The 21,727-nt window shown below is 33.3% G+C and overlaps 1 protein-coding gene across 4 annotated transcripts in view; it reads left to right on the top strand.

Annotated features, from left to right (window-relative positions):
- Positions 1–14,195, top strand: part of SNX16 (sorting nexin 16) — a 33,645-nt gene extending 19,450 nt beyond the window's left edge. For 3 of the 4 annotated variants that reach the window (XM_077167098.1, XM_077167095.1, XM_077167097.1), the window contains exons 5-8: positions 4,491–4,560; positions 11,018–11,154; positions 11,666–11,785; positions 12,486–14,195. In XM_077167098.1, the coding sequence (XP_077023213.1) occupies positions 4,491–4,560; positions 11,018–11,154; positions 11,666–11,785; positions 12,486–12,582 (424 nt within the window). In that variant the 3' untranslated portion in view covers positions 12,583–14,195. The remainder of the gene's footprint in view (positions 1–4,490; positions 4,561–11,017; positions 11,155–11,665; positions 11,786–12,485) is intronic. The other variant, XM_077167099.1, reaches the window with a different exon arrangement.
- Positions 14,196–21,727: the final 7,532 nt, after the last annotated feature.

Genomic DNA, 21,727 nt, shown 5'->3' with positions numbered 1-21,727 from the left:
AGAGGCTAGACAATTATTTTTTAATGTCATTGATAGGGAATTTATTAAATGGGATGATAAGCTGGGTTAGATGACTTCTTAGGTCTCTTCCAGTTGTGAGAGTCACTAATTTTATAATTCTTGAACAAGAACACTTAGTGGTAACTATTTATAGACTCTTCAACTTTACCTGTCTTCTCACAGAAATTTTTATTGTTAATATCTGTAAAATGTTTTTATTTAATAAGGATATGTTATTAAGAGAATTTGGATAGGTATTAGTTTTCTATAAAATGAAGAGGAATTCAGTTATATATGCAGTAGTTCATATGATGAATGGAATTTCATAAGAATCAACACATTGCTAAGATTGGTTGAATGATTTAGGTTACAAATGTTAGTTTGGTAGAAATTCAATTATGAAAATCAAAACATTGAATAAAGCCAAATATTTTATATTCAGATATATATATAAACTCTTACCTAATTAAATTGGGTCTACAAGACCTTATGCAAAACTCAATTTTGTAGGCTTAGTGGGTGTTTTAGCTAGGGTTCTCTAGAGAAACAGATTCAGCAGGAGATATCCATAGATATAAAATTTATAAAAGCAACTCACGTGACCCTGGGAATGTAGAGTCCAAGGTCTGTAGGGCAGGCCACAAACTGGCAACTCTGATGAAGGTCCTCAGTGAACTCTCAGGAGAAGCTGGTTGGGCAGCTGTGGGAATGAAGGAGTCTAAAATCTGTAGGGCAGCTAGAAGCTGGCAGCTCCAGTGAAAGGTCTGAATGAACTCCACAGGAGAGGCTCACTGGCTGAAGCAGAAGTGTCTCTTCTGAATCCTCCTTAAAAGTCTTCTGGTTATTAGGTTAAGCATCACTTATTGCAGAAGACACACCCCTTAGCTGATTACAAGTGCAATCAGCTGTGGATGCAGCCAGTGTGATCATGATTTAAGTCCATGAAATGTCCTCATAGCCACAGACAAGCCAGTTCTTGCCTGACCAGACAACTGGGCACCACCACCTGGCCAAGTTGACATATGAACCTGACCATGCCAGTGGCAAAATAATTTCAACAAATTTTTCATTGATGTTACACTTGTTTTTATTTGGAAAATGAGGTAATTGGGCTAGATATTCCCTAAAAATCCCCTTTCAACTCTAAATTTTTCATATTCTATTCTTTTTGTTGCACTTCTTTGTGAATTTTGAGGTCATAATGTACAAAACAGCCAAATGCTAACCTTTTTAAATCATAAGACCTTTGGTCTCAACTTACTATCATGAGCCATTTGAGACTACAGGACAATGCTCTGTTTGTTCCTGATTTCCACAATAACATGAATGTTATTACCAGTTTTTACTCTTGTTTCATCTCATTGAAACCATGCAAGAATACAGAGATAGAATATCCTCAACCAAAATCAAGAAAAGGAAGCCATAAACAAAGAGGTAGTATCTTTTTGCCTTACCTTGAGAAAGTAGAAGTATCTATTGAAAACTAAAATCCTTTTCAAATTTGAGAATTGTACAGTAATGTTTATATACCAACAGTGGGTAGAAATTCTTCTGATGCTTTTAATAGCTTTATTAATTTTTTTCTAATTACATAGCTTTTAAGAAGCAATTCATTACCTACTGAATTTTTATGCTGTGCTATATTATTTGATTTGGATATGAGCTGCACAGTCCAGAAATTTGTATCTACCTTTTGGTGAAGCAGACTGCTTGGTAAGCAAATATTAATAAGACAGTGTAATAAGGTTTCTGGAAAAGGATGGTAATACATAAAAGAATAACAAACCTTGTGAAGGATAGGGAAAGGGCGTTTAGTCAGAGAAAACTTCCATGAAGAGAAAATAACTGAGCTGAGTCCTGAACAATAAGTAAGTTAGCCAAGTAGAGGTGGAAGAGAGTGCCCAGGCAATAGCAGCAAGCATGAACAAAGGCATGGAGGCATGAAACACCATGATAGGCATGAGGATAGACTAATCCTGGAGTATGAAATAAAAGAGAACATTAAAACTTGAATATAGGCAGGTGCTTTATGCCAACGCCAAGAGTTTGGCTTTGTTCTTCTTGCTAGAGGAAACATAGGTGGGTTTTAAGCTGGGTTTAATATCAAACACTTGTTTTTGAAATATTGTGGATTAAAAGGGATAAAATTGAAAGCAGAGACATCAGTGAAAGATAAAGTCTAAACTAGATCCCCACTGCCAGGCCATTACATCTCCACACAAGGCTAAGGATGAGAGCCCTTCAGCCTCTCACCCACCCACCCCAAGACTCAAGTAAGTCTCTGAGCCTCACTCACAGGCCTTGATCCCTGAGTCCTTAGCCTTAAGGTTGTACTTAATGTCCATTTTTTTATTATTATTATTTTCTTTTGACCAGCAGAGAACACTGAGGAGAAATATTTAACTGATCTAATATTTTCATCTTAAGGCCCTCAGTGTATTTATGCAGTAATGGCAGGGAGGGCTTAGTTTTGTTTTAACAGAATTGGTATCTAGTACTTTAGTACATTTTTTCTTAGTTCATAGTTGACCTTTTAGTAATTAATTTTAGAAGGCATATTCCCCTTAAAACATGAATTTTGACAAAGCATATTTCACTATTAGATCACTGGCCTTTTAAAGAAAATTTGTAAAAAGTAAACAGATACATAGCCATGAAAAAAAAATAGGAAAAGTAATAGTAAATAGAAGGGTTACTAGATGAAATTGTTTATGAATGAGAATTAAAGAGATCGTTATATAGTTTATAATATTTTATGAGAAGTGGGAGAGTAAAGTTTAAAATGCATTAAAACTATTGGAAAGAAAAGTTTTTCAAGAGAAATCAAAGGAAGTGTTGAAGTTCATAGAACAATGTTGCTCTGATAAAAACAGTGCTGAAAGAAAACCTCAGTGGTCTTCTTGTCTTTAGGCAAATTAAGTCAACTGATCTCAATTTTAGAAGAGTCTTCTCAAGCACACTAAAAGATACTGTAGATAATATAAAGAATAGAAAGATTCAGAATCTTTTGCCTTTTAATTCCAGTTTGTTAGATTTTCTCTTAATCAGATAGCTTTCTCTCCTATCCTGATTTGCTTCTTGCGTATTCACTGTGATAGTCAAATGGAAGCACAGGTATTACAGGTTCACAGATTAGGGGCTAAATTGAACCTAATAGTGAACAAGTTAAAAAAAAAAGCAGTACAAATTTTTTTTTATTTGACTTCTATTTAATCCACAGACCATTTAATAATATAGACTTTGGTAATATATATTTTTAAATTCACTTGATTTGTTTATAAATCATAAATTGATAACACATAAAAATCACTGAGCAGAACCAGGATACACATTCAATAAATACTTATTTCATAAACTGATAATATATAAAAATCACTGAGCAGAACAGGGTATACATTCAATAAATACTTATTGAGCTGAAATAAATTTTTGTAAATTTTTTTTAGCCTTTGTTGTCAAGATTTCATAATCCAAACGTTTGCTTCTCTAAATACCACACCACCACCTTTCTTCTATCTTTGTCTTCAAAATCTTACAGACTATTTTCTTAATACCACTTCTCTGTATCAATTTTTTTCTTTAGGAAATGTTTCACTAAAAATCGTATTTATCTCTTCATGACCATCCCAACATCATCAACCCATCCGGCTCAGTTTGAATCCAAAAGCCCTGTTCCCTTTTCAGCATAGTTTGACGTCTCCTTTATGTTGTACAACAAGAAATCATATTTTTGCTCTTTTACAATTAAAACAGAAATTAAGACTCCGCATCTATATTTTAAAATGAATACAGAATTTTACTTAATCTGAAATTGCTTATTAGAAAGAGGGGTATTACAGGGAGATTACAAGGAAATTTGAGTATCTACCTTCTTATTTTCTGAAGTGCAAGCATAATACCATATTTATTCATTATTTTACTTTGAAAATGTATGGTAATTCAGAAATGGGATAATCAGAACTTTTTCCTCTTAAAACTATCTGGGGAAAATATTTAATAACTAATAAAAACAGGATTGCGAGGGAAATCTTATAGCTTGCTTCAAAATAAATGCTTTTCAGGTACTTTAGAAGCACCTACTGAAAAATAAACAATTGAAGTACAAATTAGAAACTGTATTTATTCGTAAGAGGATATGGGCTTTGTTAGTCTAGTTCAGACTAATATTTCTTTAGGGGTCATTTTCTTAAAAATAAGTAAGGAGGCTATTCACCATTTAAATTGGTCTCTTGTACTGTTTTCTAAATTATGTCTTATGCCATATTTTTATGTAACAAATTCGTAAGATCTTAGAAAGAAGCTTACAAATCTGTGTGTTTATAAATTTAATATTTGTGTTTGGTTACTTATGTGAAAATGCATAAACAAAATTGCTTATTTTGACTTTAAAAAAATTACATAGCTTCAAAATGACTTTTGCTTTTTGCTATCTTTTGAAAACTTATTTGTATTCCAGATCCTTTTTTTTTTTTTTTATTTTTTTTGCAAAGCCTTGCAGTGAGAGAATTTCTTTGTCTGGATGATCCCCCAGGTCCATTTGATAGTCTAGAAGAAAGCAGGGTAAGTGCTGTATTATATATCACATGAAAGAGGAACAAATAATACAGTACAATAGCTATATTGTTTCTTGAATGGAATGGCACATTGCAAAATAATATAATTTCAGACTATGGTAGTTTTGTACAAAAAGCTTTTAATGTTTAAGTCTAAGGTTTCTTTCATTGAAGTACATGAAGCTACTTTAGTTAAAAAATGAAAATTAATGCATGTCCTATGATTGATGAAGCCCTGAAAATAAATCCGCATTTTTCTCTATTTTTACTTTTGCAAAAAAGAAAATGATTGGGAAATTTATTTTACTACACTTAAAAGTACTTTTTTTTTTTTTGCTGAGTTTTATTCCATCTAATATAACTTATAGTTAAAATTAAATTTAGAGCTTATCTTCAAAGATAATTCCGCTTACGCTTAATGCTACTCAAATTACGTTAATTGACGTGTTACAGTGGCCTATTTCTTGAAGCAGTAGGCTAGATTCACAAAACAGATTCTGTGAAACAGGTAATAATAGATTAGCTAGGATTTTATGCAAGTTTTTTCTCAAATGTTTAATAGTATTTAAATGGAAATTTTAATTGGTAGCTTTGTAATGTTTTTCAGTAAAATTAAGTCAGTTCTTTGTATTAGAATGAATGGCATAGTTTTTTTTTCTTTTTTTTTTTTGCATGGGCAGGCACCAGGAATTGAACCCTGGTCTCTCTGGCATGGCAGGCGAGAACTCTGCCACTGAGCCACCATCACCCACCCTCATAGTTCTTTAAAAAAAATTATTGAGGTAAAATTTTCATCTCTAAAATTCACTCATTATAAATGCAAAATTTAATAATTTTGAGTAAATTTATAAGGTTGTGCCACCATCATTACAATCAAGTTTTAGAATATTTTTATCACCTCAAAAATATTTCTACAAAGCTCTTTGCAGTCAGCCTACATGCACAGCCCCAGACAACCACTGATCTACTTTCAGTCTCTACAGAGACCTTTTCTGGATGTTTCATACATATAAATAGAATCATACCAAAAATAAAAATGTATCTGTGTAATCTTTCACACTGGGCTGCTTTCACTTAGTATGATGTTTTTGAGGCTCATCCAGATTCTATCAGTATTTCATTCCATTTTACTACTGAATGGTTTTACATTGTATTGATATTTAAATTGTTTGTAGTTTTCTGTTATTATGAATAATGCTTCTGTGAACAATGCGATGTTGTAGAGTGCTTTGTGTGGACATGTGTTTTCATTTCTCTTGGGTCAGTCTCTAGGAGTGAAATTGTTAGTTATGTGGAAAGTTTATGTTTAACTTTCTTAGGACACTGACAAACTGTTTTATAAAGTGGCTGTACCATCATTTTACATTCCCATCAGTGTTTGAGAGTTTCATTTTCTCCATATCCCCATAAGCATTTGGTGTTTTCTGTCTTTTCAGTTATATCCATTCTTATGGGTATGCGGTGGTATTCCATTATAGTTTTAATTTGCATTTCCTTAATGACTACTGATGTTAAACACCTTTTTTATGTGCTTATTAGCCATATATCTTTTTTTTTCTTTTTCTTTTTCTTTTGTATGCTGTGCAGTGTGAGGGTCACATTACATTCTTTGCCATTTAAATGTCCTGTTATTACAGCACCATTTGTTGAATGTTTTTTTTTTTGGAGTGCATGGACTAGAAATGGAACCTAGGTCTTCCACATGGCAGGCGAGATTTCTACACTGAACTACCCATGCACCCCCATGTATCATCACTGATGAAATGTCTTTTCAAGTCTTTTGTCCATTTTTAAATTAAGCTGTTTATCTTATTCAGTTGTGTTCTCTTATAACAATAAATTTTATCTTCATTCTGGATACAATTTTGATGAAGTCCATCTTATCTTTTATTTTTGGATGGTTAATGCTTCTTGCACTGAATCGTGTTAACTCTTTGCCTAACTCAAGGTCACAAAGATTTTCTCCTACTTTTTTTCTAGATGTTTTATAATCTTAGCTCTTATATTTATTTTTATGATCCATTTTTAATTTTTCTTAATGAGTGCATGTTCTAGTTTGCTAGCTGCTGGAATGCAACACACCAGAGACGGATTGGCTTTTAATAAAAGGGGATTTATTTCATTAGTTCTTCAGAGGAAAGGCAGCTAACTTTCATCTGAGGTTCTTTCTTATGTGGGAAGGCACAGGATGGTCTCTGCTGGCCTTCTCTCCAGGCCCCTGGGTTCCAACAACTTTCCCAGGGGTGACTTCTTTCTGCATCTCCCAAGGCCTGGGCTGAGCTGCGAGTGCTGAGAGAGGAATGCTGAGCTGCTTAGGCTGTGCTACTTTGTGGTCTCTCATTTAAGCATCAGCCAATTAAGTCAAATGTCCTTCATTGCAGCAGGCACGCCTCCTAGCCGACTGCAGATGTAAATCAGTAACAGATGAGGTTCACGTACCATTGCCTCATGTCCGTAGCAACAAAACTAGGTACGCTCACCTGGCCAAGTTGACAACTGAATCTAACTACCACAGTACAAGATGAGAGTCAAGTTTCTATAGATATCTAATTGTTTCAGCATCATTTGTTAAATTATGTTGGCACCTTTGTCAAAAGTTAATTAACCCTAAACATAAGAGTTTATTTCTGGGCTCTCAGCTCTGTTTCATTGATCTATTTCCCAATCCTTAGGCCAATACTAGTGATTTGTTTACATCAGCTTTATAGTCAGTTTAAATTAGGTGAAACAAAAACTTTAACTTTGACTTTTTTTTTTCTAATTGCTTTGCCTATTCTAGATCCTTTGGATTTCTATAAAAACTTTAGCATTCCAGGTACTAGAGTAACTTGCCAGAAACCTACAACCTCCAGATGGGTCCCTGGTCCAGATAAATCTGAAACCTAGCCCAGCTTCTCCAGATAGTTCCATTTCCCTACCCCATATTAGTAACAGACCCTTCCAATATCAAAAATTTAGAATTGCCATAGCCCAAACAACCCCAATAAGAGGTATAGAAAGATAAAAGGTGATGATGGAATCATACATAGAAGGTAGGACTTAACAAATGAATGTGAATGCTGAATCATTAAATTGTTATCTCTTCTAGTCTCCAGTATTTTAGAGCAGCTAGAAGTAAAAACTTAAAATTGTGAAATTGTAACCCATGTCAAAGTCTGAAATATGTTGTTCAACTACTTGTGGTGCTGTGCTTGGAAATTTATAGTTTTTTGTGTGTGTATGTTATTGTTCACAAAAAAAAGAAGAAAAAAAGAGTTGATTGTGATAATAGGAAAGTATTTTGGCCCTCTGGCCTCCTGTATTCTGGAGCAGCTAGAAGGAGAAATATGAGAGGATCATACAGTAGCCCATGACAAACTCTGGGAACTGTCCTGTAACTACTTTTTGAAGAGTGCTTTGAAAACTATTGCTTTTTTATTTCTTTGCTTTGTATATATGTTATACTATACAATAAAAAAGTTTTAAAAAATATATAACCTTTTAATTAAAAAAAAAACTTTAGCATTGCTTTATCAATTTCTACAAGAAAGCCTGCTGGGATTTTTATAGGGATTACATTGAATCTATAGATAGGCAGACTTGCCATTTGACAGTTTTGGGTCTTGCAATACTTGAACATGAAATATCTTTAGATCTTTAATTTCTCTTAGCAGTGTTTGAAATTTTAAGTATCTTAATCTCGTACTACTTTTTCTAAATGTATTCCTAAGTATATTGCAAGCAATTGCATTGTGAATGGATCTGTTCTTTTTTTTTAATTTCATTTTCAAAAGTTCATTGTCAGTATATAGAAATATAATAGATTTTTTTAATATTAGTATGGATCCTGTGATCACACCTTACTAAATTTGTTTACTCATTCTAATTGAACTTTTTGTGAATTCCTTAGGTTTTTCTACATATAAGATAAGGCCATCTATAAATAAAGACATTTTAGCTTCTTCCTTGTCAGTATGAGCGTCGTTAATTTCTTTGTTTTTTAATTTCCTTATTGAACTGTCTAGAACCTCCAGTACAACACTGTATAGAAATGAGAAGAGCAAACATTCTTGCTTTCTTCTCAATCTTAGGAGGAAAGCACTTAGTATTTCATCATTATGTTAGCTATCGGTTTATCTTAGAATCCCTTTATCAGGGTAACAAAGTTCTCTTCTAGTCTTAGTTGTTGTTTTTTTTTTTTTATCATAAAGGGATTATATTTTATCAAACGTTTTTTCTTCATCTGTTGAGATGAACATATGGTTTTAATCCATTATTCTAATAATATGGTATATTTTATTGATTTTTTTATGTTCAAACAACCTTGTATTCCTGGGCTATCTCCTATTGGTCATAATGTAGTCCTTTTGCTGAATTTGGTTTGCTGTTATATTCTTGAGGATTTGTGTCTATATTCATGAAGGATATTGTTCTGTAGCTTTCTTTCTTGTAACGTCTTTGTCCAGCTTTGATATTGAACTATGGTCAGATAAGAAATATGTCTCTGAATACACGTAGACTAAATAGAGCCTCTCATATGAAACCACATGTTTAAGATCTGTTTCACCAAAACATGTTCTTTTAAGTGAATCTGTTATATATTCCCCTGTTGTGTACTATTTGGTAATAGTCTTACAAATTCAGCTTGATTCAGGGAAAACGTTTTCTCTAACTTGGATATAGATATTTTGGATTTTTTATTTATTGTAAATAAGGAATTATTTATTTACCTTTATAAATAATAGAGAATTTATATTTTTATTGTTTTAGATTCTTTTATATATTTTAGATTCTTTTATGTTCTTATATATCACTATATATTATATATTCTTTTATATTTTTATTCTATAGTCTATATCTTTATAAAGAATAAGAATTATTTACCACACTTTACAAATAATCAATATCTGGCAGGACAGATATTGTTCTGCAACATTTCATTGGCTAGTCACTCTTCCACATGACTTTTAGAATTGATTTGTCATTTACACACAAAATCCTATTAGCATTTTGTTTAAAATTATATTTATTTTGAAGAGTTTTGTCCTTAAAATATTGAATATTCCTATCAATAGCTATGTGTTTACTTAAATTTTTAAAAGGTACTTCGATAAAGGTTTCATTTTTTTCCCTTAAACTCTAAGGAAAACTGTGTAGGATGTATTTTAACAGTTATGTAGATGTCGTACTTGGTATTTTCACTCTATTCTAATTATTGCTGTTGTAGTCCTGATTTTTGTGTGTTTATTTTATATGTCACTTCCTTGCTGATCTTTCATTAGATCCTTTAGAATTTTCTATATAGGTAATCTTGCAGTACTATTATATTACTTCCTTTCTAACCCTTAGTACCTTTCATTTCATTTTCCTGTATTATTGTACTGGCCTTCATGTCCAATATGGAATTAAATAGAAACAGTTATAGTAGGCAGTGATTCTATATGTCATCATCGGATTTGGCATTTTCTATAGGTTTGTTAGTGGTTGTGGTTTATTTCTGTTTGTTGTGTTTCTTTTTTAGGATAAGGAACTTACCTTCTATTTCGAGTTTGTTAAGAGGCCGTAGTGTTTGTGTGTGTGTGTGTGTGTGTGTGTGTGTGTGTGTGTGTGTGTGTTTGAGAGAAGATGGGTTAGTAATCCTTTTTTGCTTGCATCAATAAGAATGACCGTATGGTTTTTCTTTTTTTAATCTCTCCATGTGATAAATTACACTCAAATTCTCAAATGATAAAATATTCATTATGGGATAAATTCAGCATAGTCTTTTTTTTTAATGCTAAATTTGGATTGTGAAGATTTTACTTAGAATTTTTTTCTGTGTGCATGGGCAGGCACCAGAAATCGAACCCAGGTCTCCAGCATGGCAGGCAAGAATTCTGCCACTGAGCCATCGTCGCACCACCCTTATTTAGAATTTTTATTTAGAATTTTAACCTATGCTTTTCCTTCCTGTCATTGTTCTTGTTGGATTATGTGTCAAGATTATGCCAGCTCATAAGAAAAATTCAGGAATGTTCCTTCCTTTTATGTTCTTAACAATGATTTGATTAAAATTGGATTGTTTATTCCTTGAATGTTTGATAAAACTTACCTCTAAAACAATCTAAGTCTGATATTTGATTCAGTTAATTAGTTTTGGGGTAGATTTTTAAATATGATTTTCAAATTTTCCAATATTTACAAAAACTCTACACCCACCAAGCAACCATTTCTTCTCTCCCATCCCATCCCCTGGTAACTTCTAATCTAGAAGGATTTATAAGTCCTCCAGGTGGGTGGGAGCTGAGAAAAGAGAACCAGGCTAGCAGATACATTAAAAAAGATGAGGATAGAAAGCAAATCATTTAGGTTGCATACATACTATTTTGATTATCAATATTCCTTGACTCTTCAGTATTGTTCTTGAGAAAATGCTGCATAAGTAATCAAGCTGACTGTTTTTCTTCATGTATTTGGGGTTGGGGGGATTGTTTGTTTTGTTCTAGGCTTTCTGTGAAACTTTAGAAGAAACAAATTACCATTTACAGAAAGAACTGCTTGAAAAACAAAAAGAGGTAGAATCACTGAAGAAACTGCTTAGTGAGAAGCAACTTCATATCGACAGCCTAGAGAACACAATCAGGTATGTCGTGATACTTGCGTTTTTAGTCTGAATAATTCAACCTGTAATATCTGAGTGTAGTGCCCTTTGTATTTTAATGTAATTTAAGAAGTTTTTTATTCCAAAAGTTGTAGGCCCTTCCTTCTGGACTGAGACCATTGTCTTTTGTTTATTTATTTAGGAGGCTATTTGAAGGATAGGAAACCTCGGGAAAATAAACCTCTAGCCATTCAACACATAGACATTTTAACCTATTTAAACATCAAATTTGTTTCTGGGCATTTATGCCAACTTTTTACTTACAGAAGCTCTAGTTTGCCTTTTCGTTAGCATATATTTAATTCATGCTAGAATCATTATAAAATAATCAAAATTGTTAATTTCTCTACTGAGTCCTTGATTCAGCAATTTATTAACCACTTTATTACATTAGACATAACAGCTGAAGACTACTGGAGCCACATATGCACAATAGTAAACATATGCATATTTTCTTCATGAAAAATAACTTCTTGCTTTTATTTACTTTTAGAACGTTGTCTTTAGAAACTGACGAATCATTGCACGTGTCAGAAACAGACTGTGGACAGATCCTAAAGGTGAAGTCCTCTACACTTGAGGCTGATCAGGTTGTCTTGGATGGCAAATCTAGGTATACAACATTTGGTTTATTATAGGCTAATCATTTGAATAATTAGAGTGAAATGGTTCTAAGGTATAGAACAATTTTTTGAACTCAATTTTATTTTATCAAGAATCTGTTGAGCAAAGAGAGAAGGACTATAGATATTCTAGGCTCTCCCTAGAAATTAGTCTTTGGCGTCAAGATCGTAAGCCATTGTTCCCTTATTACTTATTATGAAGATATGTCTGAATTAACTGGACTCTGACTCACTTTTTGATTAATTTTGTAAATCTTGGCAAATTACTCCCTCTGTATCCCCTTTTCTTCCTTTCAAAAAGGGGGACACTATAATAGCAAACTCCCTTCCTACCTAATAGGAATGATGAAAAGAGTGTGTTTGAAAGCACATAGAATTTTTATTGCATATAAGTCTGGGTTCATTGTTAATATTTTAGTGGTAGTAATTATAAGAATAAATTTTATGGTAAAAGTAATTACAAACTAGGTTTTTATAGGTAAATGGTAATTTGGAGAGCTGAAAAAATTTAAAATTTATCTCTAAAGGCGCTATCTGACAATGAAAAGTTAAAGATATTAAATTTGTGGTTGGATATGTAAATATTTAGGTTATTTACATGAGGTAAAATATTTTTAAAGGTAATAGTAAAGTGAAATAGCATGCATCCAATCCCTTCATTAAATATGTTTCTCTTCCTTTTTTTTGCAGAATTGATAATGAGCCATGCATAAATTTTAGTGAACCTGAAAATTCTGTATCGGATATAGAAGTAGCAGAAGTGGCATATAATGCTGAAGAAAATTAATACAATACAAGCATTTTCCTCTGTTTTAACATTTCAGCAAATTTATAATAGAATGGAAAATCTTACTTTAAAAAAAAAAAAGACTGTGAAGCATGTACAGAAAAAAACAGGAATGCACATGTATAAAGTTTACCTAAAGAAAAAATTTTAAGTTATTGAAATAGGAAATATATTCCCAGCTGCTTTTGTCTTTTTTCCAGCCTTTATATTTAATACACTAAAAAAAAGTATAATTAGAATTCTATTACCAAGGCCTACATTCTTCAATACTGTACATAATTATTATGCTGTTTTGTCAACATATTGCTCAAAACTAATGTGTGTGTATGTGTGTGTGTGTGTGTAGATATATATATATATATACATATGCTGTTGTTTTTTTTTATTCACCAGTTAGTCAAATAGAAATTAATTGCCTGTTGCTATCTGTGTGATATATGCTTTTTGGTATTTCTCGTATAATATATTTTCATTAATGGTTTAAATTAATGGCCAACATAGTAAAGGTCAAGATGAGATGAATTTTAAATGTTGACATTTTTACCATCTCTAAATAAAAATTGCTCTTTTGGAATGTTAATGCTATTTAAAAGAGGAAGATGACTTTCTAGTACCAAAGGAAAACTATTTGAACAAGCTATAATCACAGAGTTAAAGTGATAAAATAGCCTTGATTTTAAGAGCTAATTCATTAATATCAGGGTATTATAAGTGTCCCACCTTATTATAATATGTTTTAGTTGTTTATTTAAGATAATCTTTATCTTAAATCTTAACCTATAGAATCAGTGAATTTGCATTTCTCAGAACACTACCTCTTTTTGCTAATCAAGGCATACCATACTTTTTAAAAATTATGTGAAGATGCTAAGCAATACGGAGTTTACAAAAAGAAAACAAAATAAAAAGCCATATATACTGTAGAGTTCCTAATTAGGTTGAATCCTCTGGCATTGCATTTGTATTTCTGTATATGTGAAGGTGGTGTGCTAATGTATTATGCAGATTTTCTTTTTAATATATTTAGCCAAATGATGCACTTTATGCTAATTAAACTCTTTTGTGCCAAGTTTCATTGATGAATTCCTTTAGAAAGTGGAGTTAGAAGGAAAAAATAGGTAGTGCCTTCACTATTTCACTTTTTTACGAAAGCCTACTAGGGTCTGTGATTGAGTCAGCTTTAGGAAAAAATATTTTGTGTTTATTTCAACTTTGCATTTGATGTTGAAAGTGCCTTGTTTCGTTTTCATAGTTGGAGGTACTCATTTATTTTCTGTTTTCTACTGCTTTACATATTACTGTTAATATGCATTGTAATCATACCAGCGTTTTGAAAAATCCTGGTGGTATATTAAACTGCATATGCTTTCTAAAAATTAAAGGAAACTTACTGGGGAAATAGAGTAACAATTTCCGTCTTTTTTTTTCCTTTACTATGTGAAAGTTTATCAGTATCTTAATGTGCATATTAAGAAATGGTTGTCTTAAAATTTGACTGACATAGGGCAGGCCACGGTGGCTCAGCAGGCAGAGTTCTCACCTGCCATGCTAGAGACCTGGGTTCTATTCCCAGTGCCTGTCCATGCAAAAAAAAAAAAAAAAAAAAAGATTTTGACTGACATGAATCAACACATCCAATAGCTGTTATTAACCTTTGATCTAAAAAGCCTATTTTTCTAAAGTACCAAAAATTTTAAGTCTTTGTCAAATTCATAAGTATACCCTGTATCAGAACATTTTCCACAAAGTATGTTACAAATGTGTTTACTGTTCTTAGAGACAGAAATGAATATAGCAAACTGGTCTACTTGTTCATTTTTGAAATATTATTCTAGATCTTACAAAAAACTTAAAAAGAATAATCACTTACATTGATTACTGCCATTTCCAGTCTGGTAAAACAAAATGTTTGCCAAATTTTGGATATTATAGTGCCGTGTCTGCTTTAGAGTGAACCAAACACTTTTAAAATCTGACCTTTCAGGAGAATAAATTTGAAGTTTGGGATGGGGAGGAATAACTCTGCTAATTAGATATATCAGTTATTTATATTTAGAATTTACTTTTTTCCTTTCATAATAACATTTTATTCCCAGTATTATATTCATATAATAAATTATTTTTATCATTACAATAAAGGCTGTGCTGTTTGGATGTTGAATACCACTTTTCCCCCTCCAGTTTTGTTGTTCTTTTCTTTATCTCCTACTATTATTGTAAATTGAATTGTGTTTAAGTCTTCATTTCACAGATATGGAATGGGTCTGTGATAATCTTTGTAAGTTTACCCTTTATATTACTGATCATTTTAAGGCTTTGTGAATAGGTATAATGCACTTCAAGTGTAACCAATATTAATTTAAAAATGAACCTCACTAAAAAGGAAAACACTTTTGTGGATGATCTTTTAACCATTCAAAATTTAAGTTCACATATTGGTAGTGCCACCATGAAACTTGGCATTTAAAATGTATTTTAATGTGTTTTTTAAATATATATTTTAATGTATTTAAATGTATTTTATCTGTCTTCTGCACTCAGATGTGCCTTGTAAAAGCTCATTTAGAAAAGAAAACTATATTCCTCAGATAAATGATTTATGTTCAGCTATGGGTCATATTAGAAGGGAACAGTGGCCTAAATCTAAAAATAGTTTGTGGTTTTGAAATGGATTTTATTACTTGTGGGATTAGAGGAGTTTTTAAGATTATGTTAAAAAACAGTTTGTATTCCAACTAATAAAACAGAAGTCCAAATTTTATCCTCTGGGAGATCTTCAGAGATCTACATATTTGATCCACATTTTGTCTCTTCATAGAACTGCATTTGCTGCACTTTTGCTGTTGTGCTCCTATACTGTTGGCCACTTTTTAGCAAAAGGCAATTATCAAAACATGTATTATAAGTACATGAGTTTTTAAGGCTGTTGGCTACAAAATCACATCGTGTACCCTTTATGAGGCCCCGTGGGAGAAAATTCCCTTAGGTCTCAGTACCAGTAAATCCTGTTCTTCTCCTAAACAGTTGATTTATTTTTATCTTAGACTCAATTACTCTTAAAGGTTTACCTCTTTGTTTTGTATTTTGTGAGTTCTAAGCCAAACTGTAATTCACCTCCAGCTACTGTATAGAATCTATGGATTGTGCTTTTGTGTAGTAATCATAACTTTAACTTTTCTTAATGCTAATTGCCTTCCCTATTTAATTTATCCTGTTAAAACACAGATATATTTGTCCCGATAGTCTCAGATTTGAATGACATTTTAGATTACATTTAAATAAAAACTTGTCATAGCCATGTCCATGCTCCAGCACAATTACAGCCACCATTTAGTAATAATGCCAGTAATTACAAAAAGTTAAGTTATTCTTCCTTTTAAAAAAACAAGATCAGTGAACATGTAATTGCAACTTTAGAAATGCTAGTTAATGGTACGCTGTGGGTAGTTTTTTTGGCCAGAGTAGTGTTGGTTAAAACCGGGTTCATGGTTTTAACCACAGCTTCAAATTATAACAGACCCCAGGTGCCACTCACATATGTTTATCATTCATGATAAAGTAGACTAGTGTTATTATCTGCACAAAAACCGGGAAAAAAAAACACAAAAAGTAAGCCATATACAGTCAATGTATACTCGATCAACAAAAGGTAGCATTTTATTATAATAGATACTGGTGAGGGTACGTGTAAACCATAATTATCCTAACGTAATGTTTCCAATTCAGCAAATTATAATCAAAGAGGTATGAGAATTACTCAAATGGTGTCTAAAGTCTTGCCTAAAGTGTGACATGGGATAATTGAGCCCATCACTCTGGAGTACTCATTCTCTAGATTTAGCTGATCGGCCAATCCAAGCTTCCTGTTCCATTGTGTAGCAAACTGTTCATTGGCTAATCCAACATATTCGCAGTCCTCTTCTGCTTTGCCCCTTCCAGATAAGAGTTGGAAGAGCTAAATATTTGTTTTTCAGCTCCCCTTGAAGCTTAAGTTTGGACCTGTGACACAATTATGGCCAGTGAGACGAGTGGAAGTCTACTGGTGGCTTCTGGGAAATCTTTTGCTTTTCCTGAAAGAAGTCAAGCATTCTGCTGTTATGGCCCCTTCCCATTCCTCTTGTTTTGTTCTCAGACTTGATGTCCGTTGGTACTAGGGCTAACATCTTGCAAACATGAGGTGTGACAAGTGTGAGAGAAATACCAGTGACTCAGAGACTCTGGCCACTGGTTAAACCACTATAAATTGTGGGGTTTTGTTCATTGTAACCAAAAATATTTCTAATTAATATACCAAGACTAATGCTTTCTTAAATTTGGATTGTAGATTATAAACTTACACAAAGGGTTTTCACATATCATCCATTTTATAGGCAAAGAAAAAATTAAAGGAAAACATTTTTTTCTTGAAAGTTGTAGGAAGGAGAAGTATCTTTTAGACATATCAAAGGGCCCTTAACTTCTGATGCTCCTTTTGGCACACTAAATATGAAAAAGAAAAATCTTTTGTTCTACATAAAATATGTATGTAATATCATTAAAATATTTACAAAACTATTCCTCAGTTCAAAACTTTAAAGTAGATAGCCTATTTTTTCATTTGTTCGTTCAACAAATATTTATTGAGCATCTACTATATGTCAGTACTGGGTTATAAAAAGGAAGCAGACATAATCCCTTCAAGTTATTCAGAGGGATAAGGGCTTTTCATCTGGCTGATCTGTACGAAAGAGAGGCATCTATCTGGGACATTATTTTATTAGCAATAGAAAAGGAGAAGAGTTGTTTCTCTTTTCAAAGCTAAACGGGAGAGAATCATCCATTAGACATAGCAAAGATAACCTAACTTCTGAGACTCCTTTCAGTAAACTGCATCTGACTGCAGCACTATGGTAAATGTGCTAATGGTGATATCCATGGTGAACTTTGTGAGAGCCAAAAAAGAGGACAAAGTTTGGCAAAAATTAGAAGTAGTTTTCTACATTAGCTATGTCTGAAATGTGGAATAGAAGGACAGAACAGAAGGGTCAGTTCCAGCCTAGACAAGGAAGTGACAAGTACTTTTTATCCCTAATTCTTTTCCCTCATCCAGTTTATCAATTCTACATCCACAATGCAATTGAAACCCACTTACATGATGTGTAAAGGCCAGTGAGGGACACATAAACCACAAACCACAGCTTAAAGATTTTCTCTAATCTTAAAGAACATAAAGTATACATTCATATGTTAATATTCTAAAAGAAGTTCCAGACTTTTCTTTAAGTACGGTCTCACTAATCAGAGTTCCTGGTTATCTTTCTCGTAAGCCAAATCCCTAATGCAGTTTCTGATTATCAGCTTTGGTTTCCTCAGAGTAAGAACTCCAGACACATGGGAAGAAAGCTGTGTCAGAAAGCTGCTCAGTTCTACGTTATTTTGTTTTTGTTTTTTTAATCTTGTACTGCTGTCTTTGCCTATATTACTACCAAGTCTTTCCGAATATTTGACCTAATTTTCCTAGAAAAGTTATTTTGCATTTATTTCATTGTTTCATGTAATACTAATAAACTTGTTTAAAATTTAATTTTGGAATGCGGAAACAAAACCAACTGTCAGTAATCATATGCAACTCATTTGGAGGAACAAGAGTGTATAGATGTTCTAAGAAGGAACCTACTAGCCACAGCATTCAGGGTGCCACAAAGTCAGTGGATGTTTTTCACAGAGAAAATGGAGAACCTCATCCAGGTCAGTTGAGTGTGTATTCCAGGGTTGGGTGAAACCTTGAATATATTCAACTCTTTCATCTCCACTGCCACCTCCCTGTCTCAAATGATCTGCTGTAATAGTCATTTAAACTGATCTCCCTGTTTCCACCACTGCTGGCACTCTAGTCTGTTCTCCTACCATAGCCATAGTGCTCTTTTTTTAAAACCCAAAGCACATTATGTTGTTTCTCTATTTTAAAACTTTCAAATGTTTCACGTTGTACTTAAAATGATAAAATGTGGACTTCCTTCCATGGCCTCGAAACATGATCTCATTTATTCTTATGCCAACTGCTCCCTTCCTATTACCAGCCACAGTGGCCTTTTTTGCTGCATGCATATGCCAAGATCTCTCCTGCCTTCTAATCTTGCCATATCCCCTATTTACAATACTATTTCCACATTCCTTCTCTTCAAGTCTTAGGTTAGTGTTACCTCTTTGGGTTATATAAAATAATCTTCAAAGCAGTCACCTCAATCTCAGATTCCTTATTTACTTTCTAATTGTCTGTTTCACTGGCACTGCTCCCCAAGCCTTTGCCCAAGAGAAGGACATTATCTATTTACCTCTAATCCTTGTCCCCTCCCAATTTAGAAGAGCAACTGGCACATAGTTCTCAAAAAAAGATGTATTGAATAAATAAGATTATTAAAGCCCAGAATTAGGGAATTATTAGAGAAAAAAGAGGTCAATCACAAAAGTATTTAGAAGGAAAATTTAAGGCTTGGGGATTGATACTCTGGGTGGATTTTGTGCTACCAACTAAAGTAGAGACTAAAGGAAGGCATGGGTTTAGGAAGGTAGAAAATTAGAATCAGATATGCTGGGCCATGCTGGGTTTGAAATAGTATAGGCAATCCAAGTGACGTTCTCCAGCGTGCCATATTAATTAAGAGGTGTTATCCCTCTTTCTCTTCATATCCCTGCCCATCATACACTGCTAGAATACCTTACAGACTCATGTATCAGCAGCACTAAAGTGAAGAAGACCCAGAAATGCACAGCTGTATATGGACATGTTGACAAGCATCGTGGAAATATTCCTCATGGGCCCACGGGTCTCATCCACTTAATTTGTTTTTATCATTCCATGAGTAACTTGTTATCCTCAAAGAGCATGTTTTTCTTCCTTCAGAAGCTATTTAATAGTACATCATGAAAGTTTGTCATTGTTCTTCACTTATTTAACAATACAGTATTTAAAGTGAATTTTCAGAAAAAAATTCAAATAGACAAAATGAAAAAAACTGAACTCACTAGAATCGACATATAACTGCAACTGCAAGAAAGCAATATATTGGTATATTTTTTAATGATGTTTTCACTAGAATTTGGGGAAATGAACTCTGTTCATTGCTGGTGGGAGTATGAATCTGTTTAAGAATGGCATCTCTGGAGCTGATTTGGCAGCATATAGCAGAACCATTAAACCTTTAGACCTTTGGTCCAGCAATTACACTTCTAAGAATTCAAAGTATGGAAATATATGTGGCTATACATAAAGATGTAGTTCAAAGGATGTGCATTACATTTATGACAAATACTTCAACAAGATTGCAGTGTTAGGAAATTTGTTAAATGAGTAAAGACATCTAAACAGGACTCTTTTGCACCCAATGAAATAATGTTGCAGAATATTTAAAAGTGTTCATGGTATATTATTATAAGTGAAAGAAGCAGTTTACAAAATATGATCTCATAAAAAAAGGTATACATTTATGCGTTTGTGTAAAGAAAGATCAATAAAGTATTAATGGTAATTTCTACTTGATGTGATCAAGAAATTTCATTCTTTTTATGAATCTGCATTCTCTCAATTTTCTACAATAAGCATATATTAACTTTGTTCTTTTTTAAAACTTATTTTTAAAGCAATAATAACTGCCCCCACCATATACTATCGATTTGACTTACAGCAAATTCCTAAATGGGTCTGTCTCACCTGTAAAAAGGAGATAATGCTACCCAAACTTTGGCACTGCTGTGGCCCTGAACGGCATGTGAAAACACTGTGCCCAGTCTGTCACGTGACTGCCACTCATAAATGGCTAGAATCTGACATCCAAGTTCCTGCACTATGTACCATCATCACTGGCCACACAGGGGAGTCCATTTTAAACCTAAAATACAATGGAAACCCTTTATTAAACTGGCATTGATGAAAAAGCCTAAGATCAGATTCATTAACTAACCATGTTATTTCATCCTTGTCCTGTATTTTAAATTTTGTAGGCTTGAATAGGCTCTATCCAGTTTACAAATGGCTTCTGTTATAACTGTTTCCAAATCATTCATTCGATAGTGGTTTTTTGAAACTAAAAGAGCCTTTTTAATCTATAAAGTGCTTGAAATTTGTGTAACATTTACAATGGGACAAAATCATTTTGGATTAGCCATTAAACAAGAATAATGTAATAACAGATATTTACCTGAATACATGGGACTTGATGGAAGCAGTTTAATTACAGATGAAAGGTAAGTATAGACTTTTGTAAAGAATCTAAGGGGAGATTTCAAAGCCAGCCAGGCCCAACACAGAAAGTTGATACAAGTTTGAAGTCTACTAAAAAAATGAAAACTTTGATCACCTCAGCTAATCAGGCCAAGAAACAGTGCAAAAGACTTATGCCATAAGGATACAAGCACATAAAGAGCTAGCTCCCTAAAGCCTGCCCGGTTCCTCATGGCAGCAGCCTCCGGTTGGGTGGCCCATGTGGTCCACCTGTGGTGATGGGTTCACCGATCACAGGGGCAAAGCAACCACTGACTTGCTCCCTTCTGTTTCACTAGGCTGCAGCAGGGCCATGTCAGCCCTAAGGGGTCTACCCGCCACCATCTGAGGGACTTCCTTGCAGTGCCACAATTGGCTGACAATTCTATTTTTTCATTGTCTTGGGGTCTTCATGCCTGCAGAAGGCTCGGTCATGGCCTGCCACATAAGGACTTATAAGAAGTTGGCACTTTATTCAAAATGTTCCCTGCACAGACTGCTAACAATGAAGAGCTTTGGGTTATTTATTGCTAGTGACCAATGATGTATACTGTGTAGACCAGTCGCTGTCCTATAAGACATTTTTTTCTTTGGAATGCATGTTTTGTCTGTTCATTTTGTGTGGTGGGTAGTAGTGTTTCCTTTATTCAAAATATTTTAAATTCTAAAAAGTTGGCACTGGATTGTTTTATTTGCTTGACATACGACTAGCCCTGATTTCATGCTAATTAATCAAAATAGCTGTGTTTTTGCTTAAAATGGAATGAAAAAGGATTTTCCTGTGGTAACTAGACAAAAGTTGGAAGAGAGAGTTTGCCCACACTTGAGTTAATTAAAGAAAGAAAGGTGAAAAATATATATACAACAGTGTGTGGGCTCCAGCCCCCCTGAGAGGAAAGAAGACGA

The sequence above is a fragment of the Tamandua tetradactyla genome, chromosome 6, assembly GCF_023851605.1.
Source record: "Tamandua tetradactyla isolate mTamTet1 chromosome 6, mTamTet1.pri, whole genome shotgun sequence".
Taxonomy (NCBI): Eukaryota; Metazoa; Chordata; class Mammalia; order Pilosa; family Myrmecophagidae; genus Tamandua; species Tamandua tetradactyla.
This window is presented reverse-complemented; position numbering and strand designations above follow the sequence as displayed.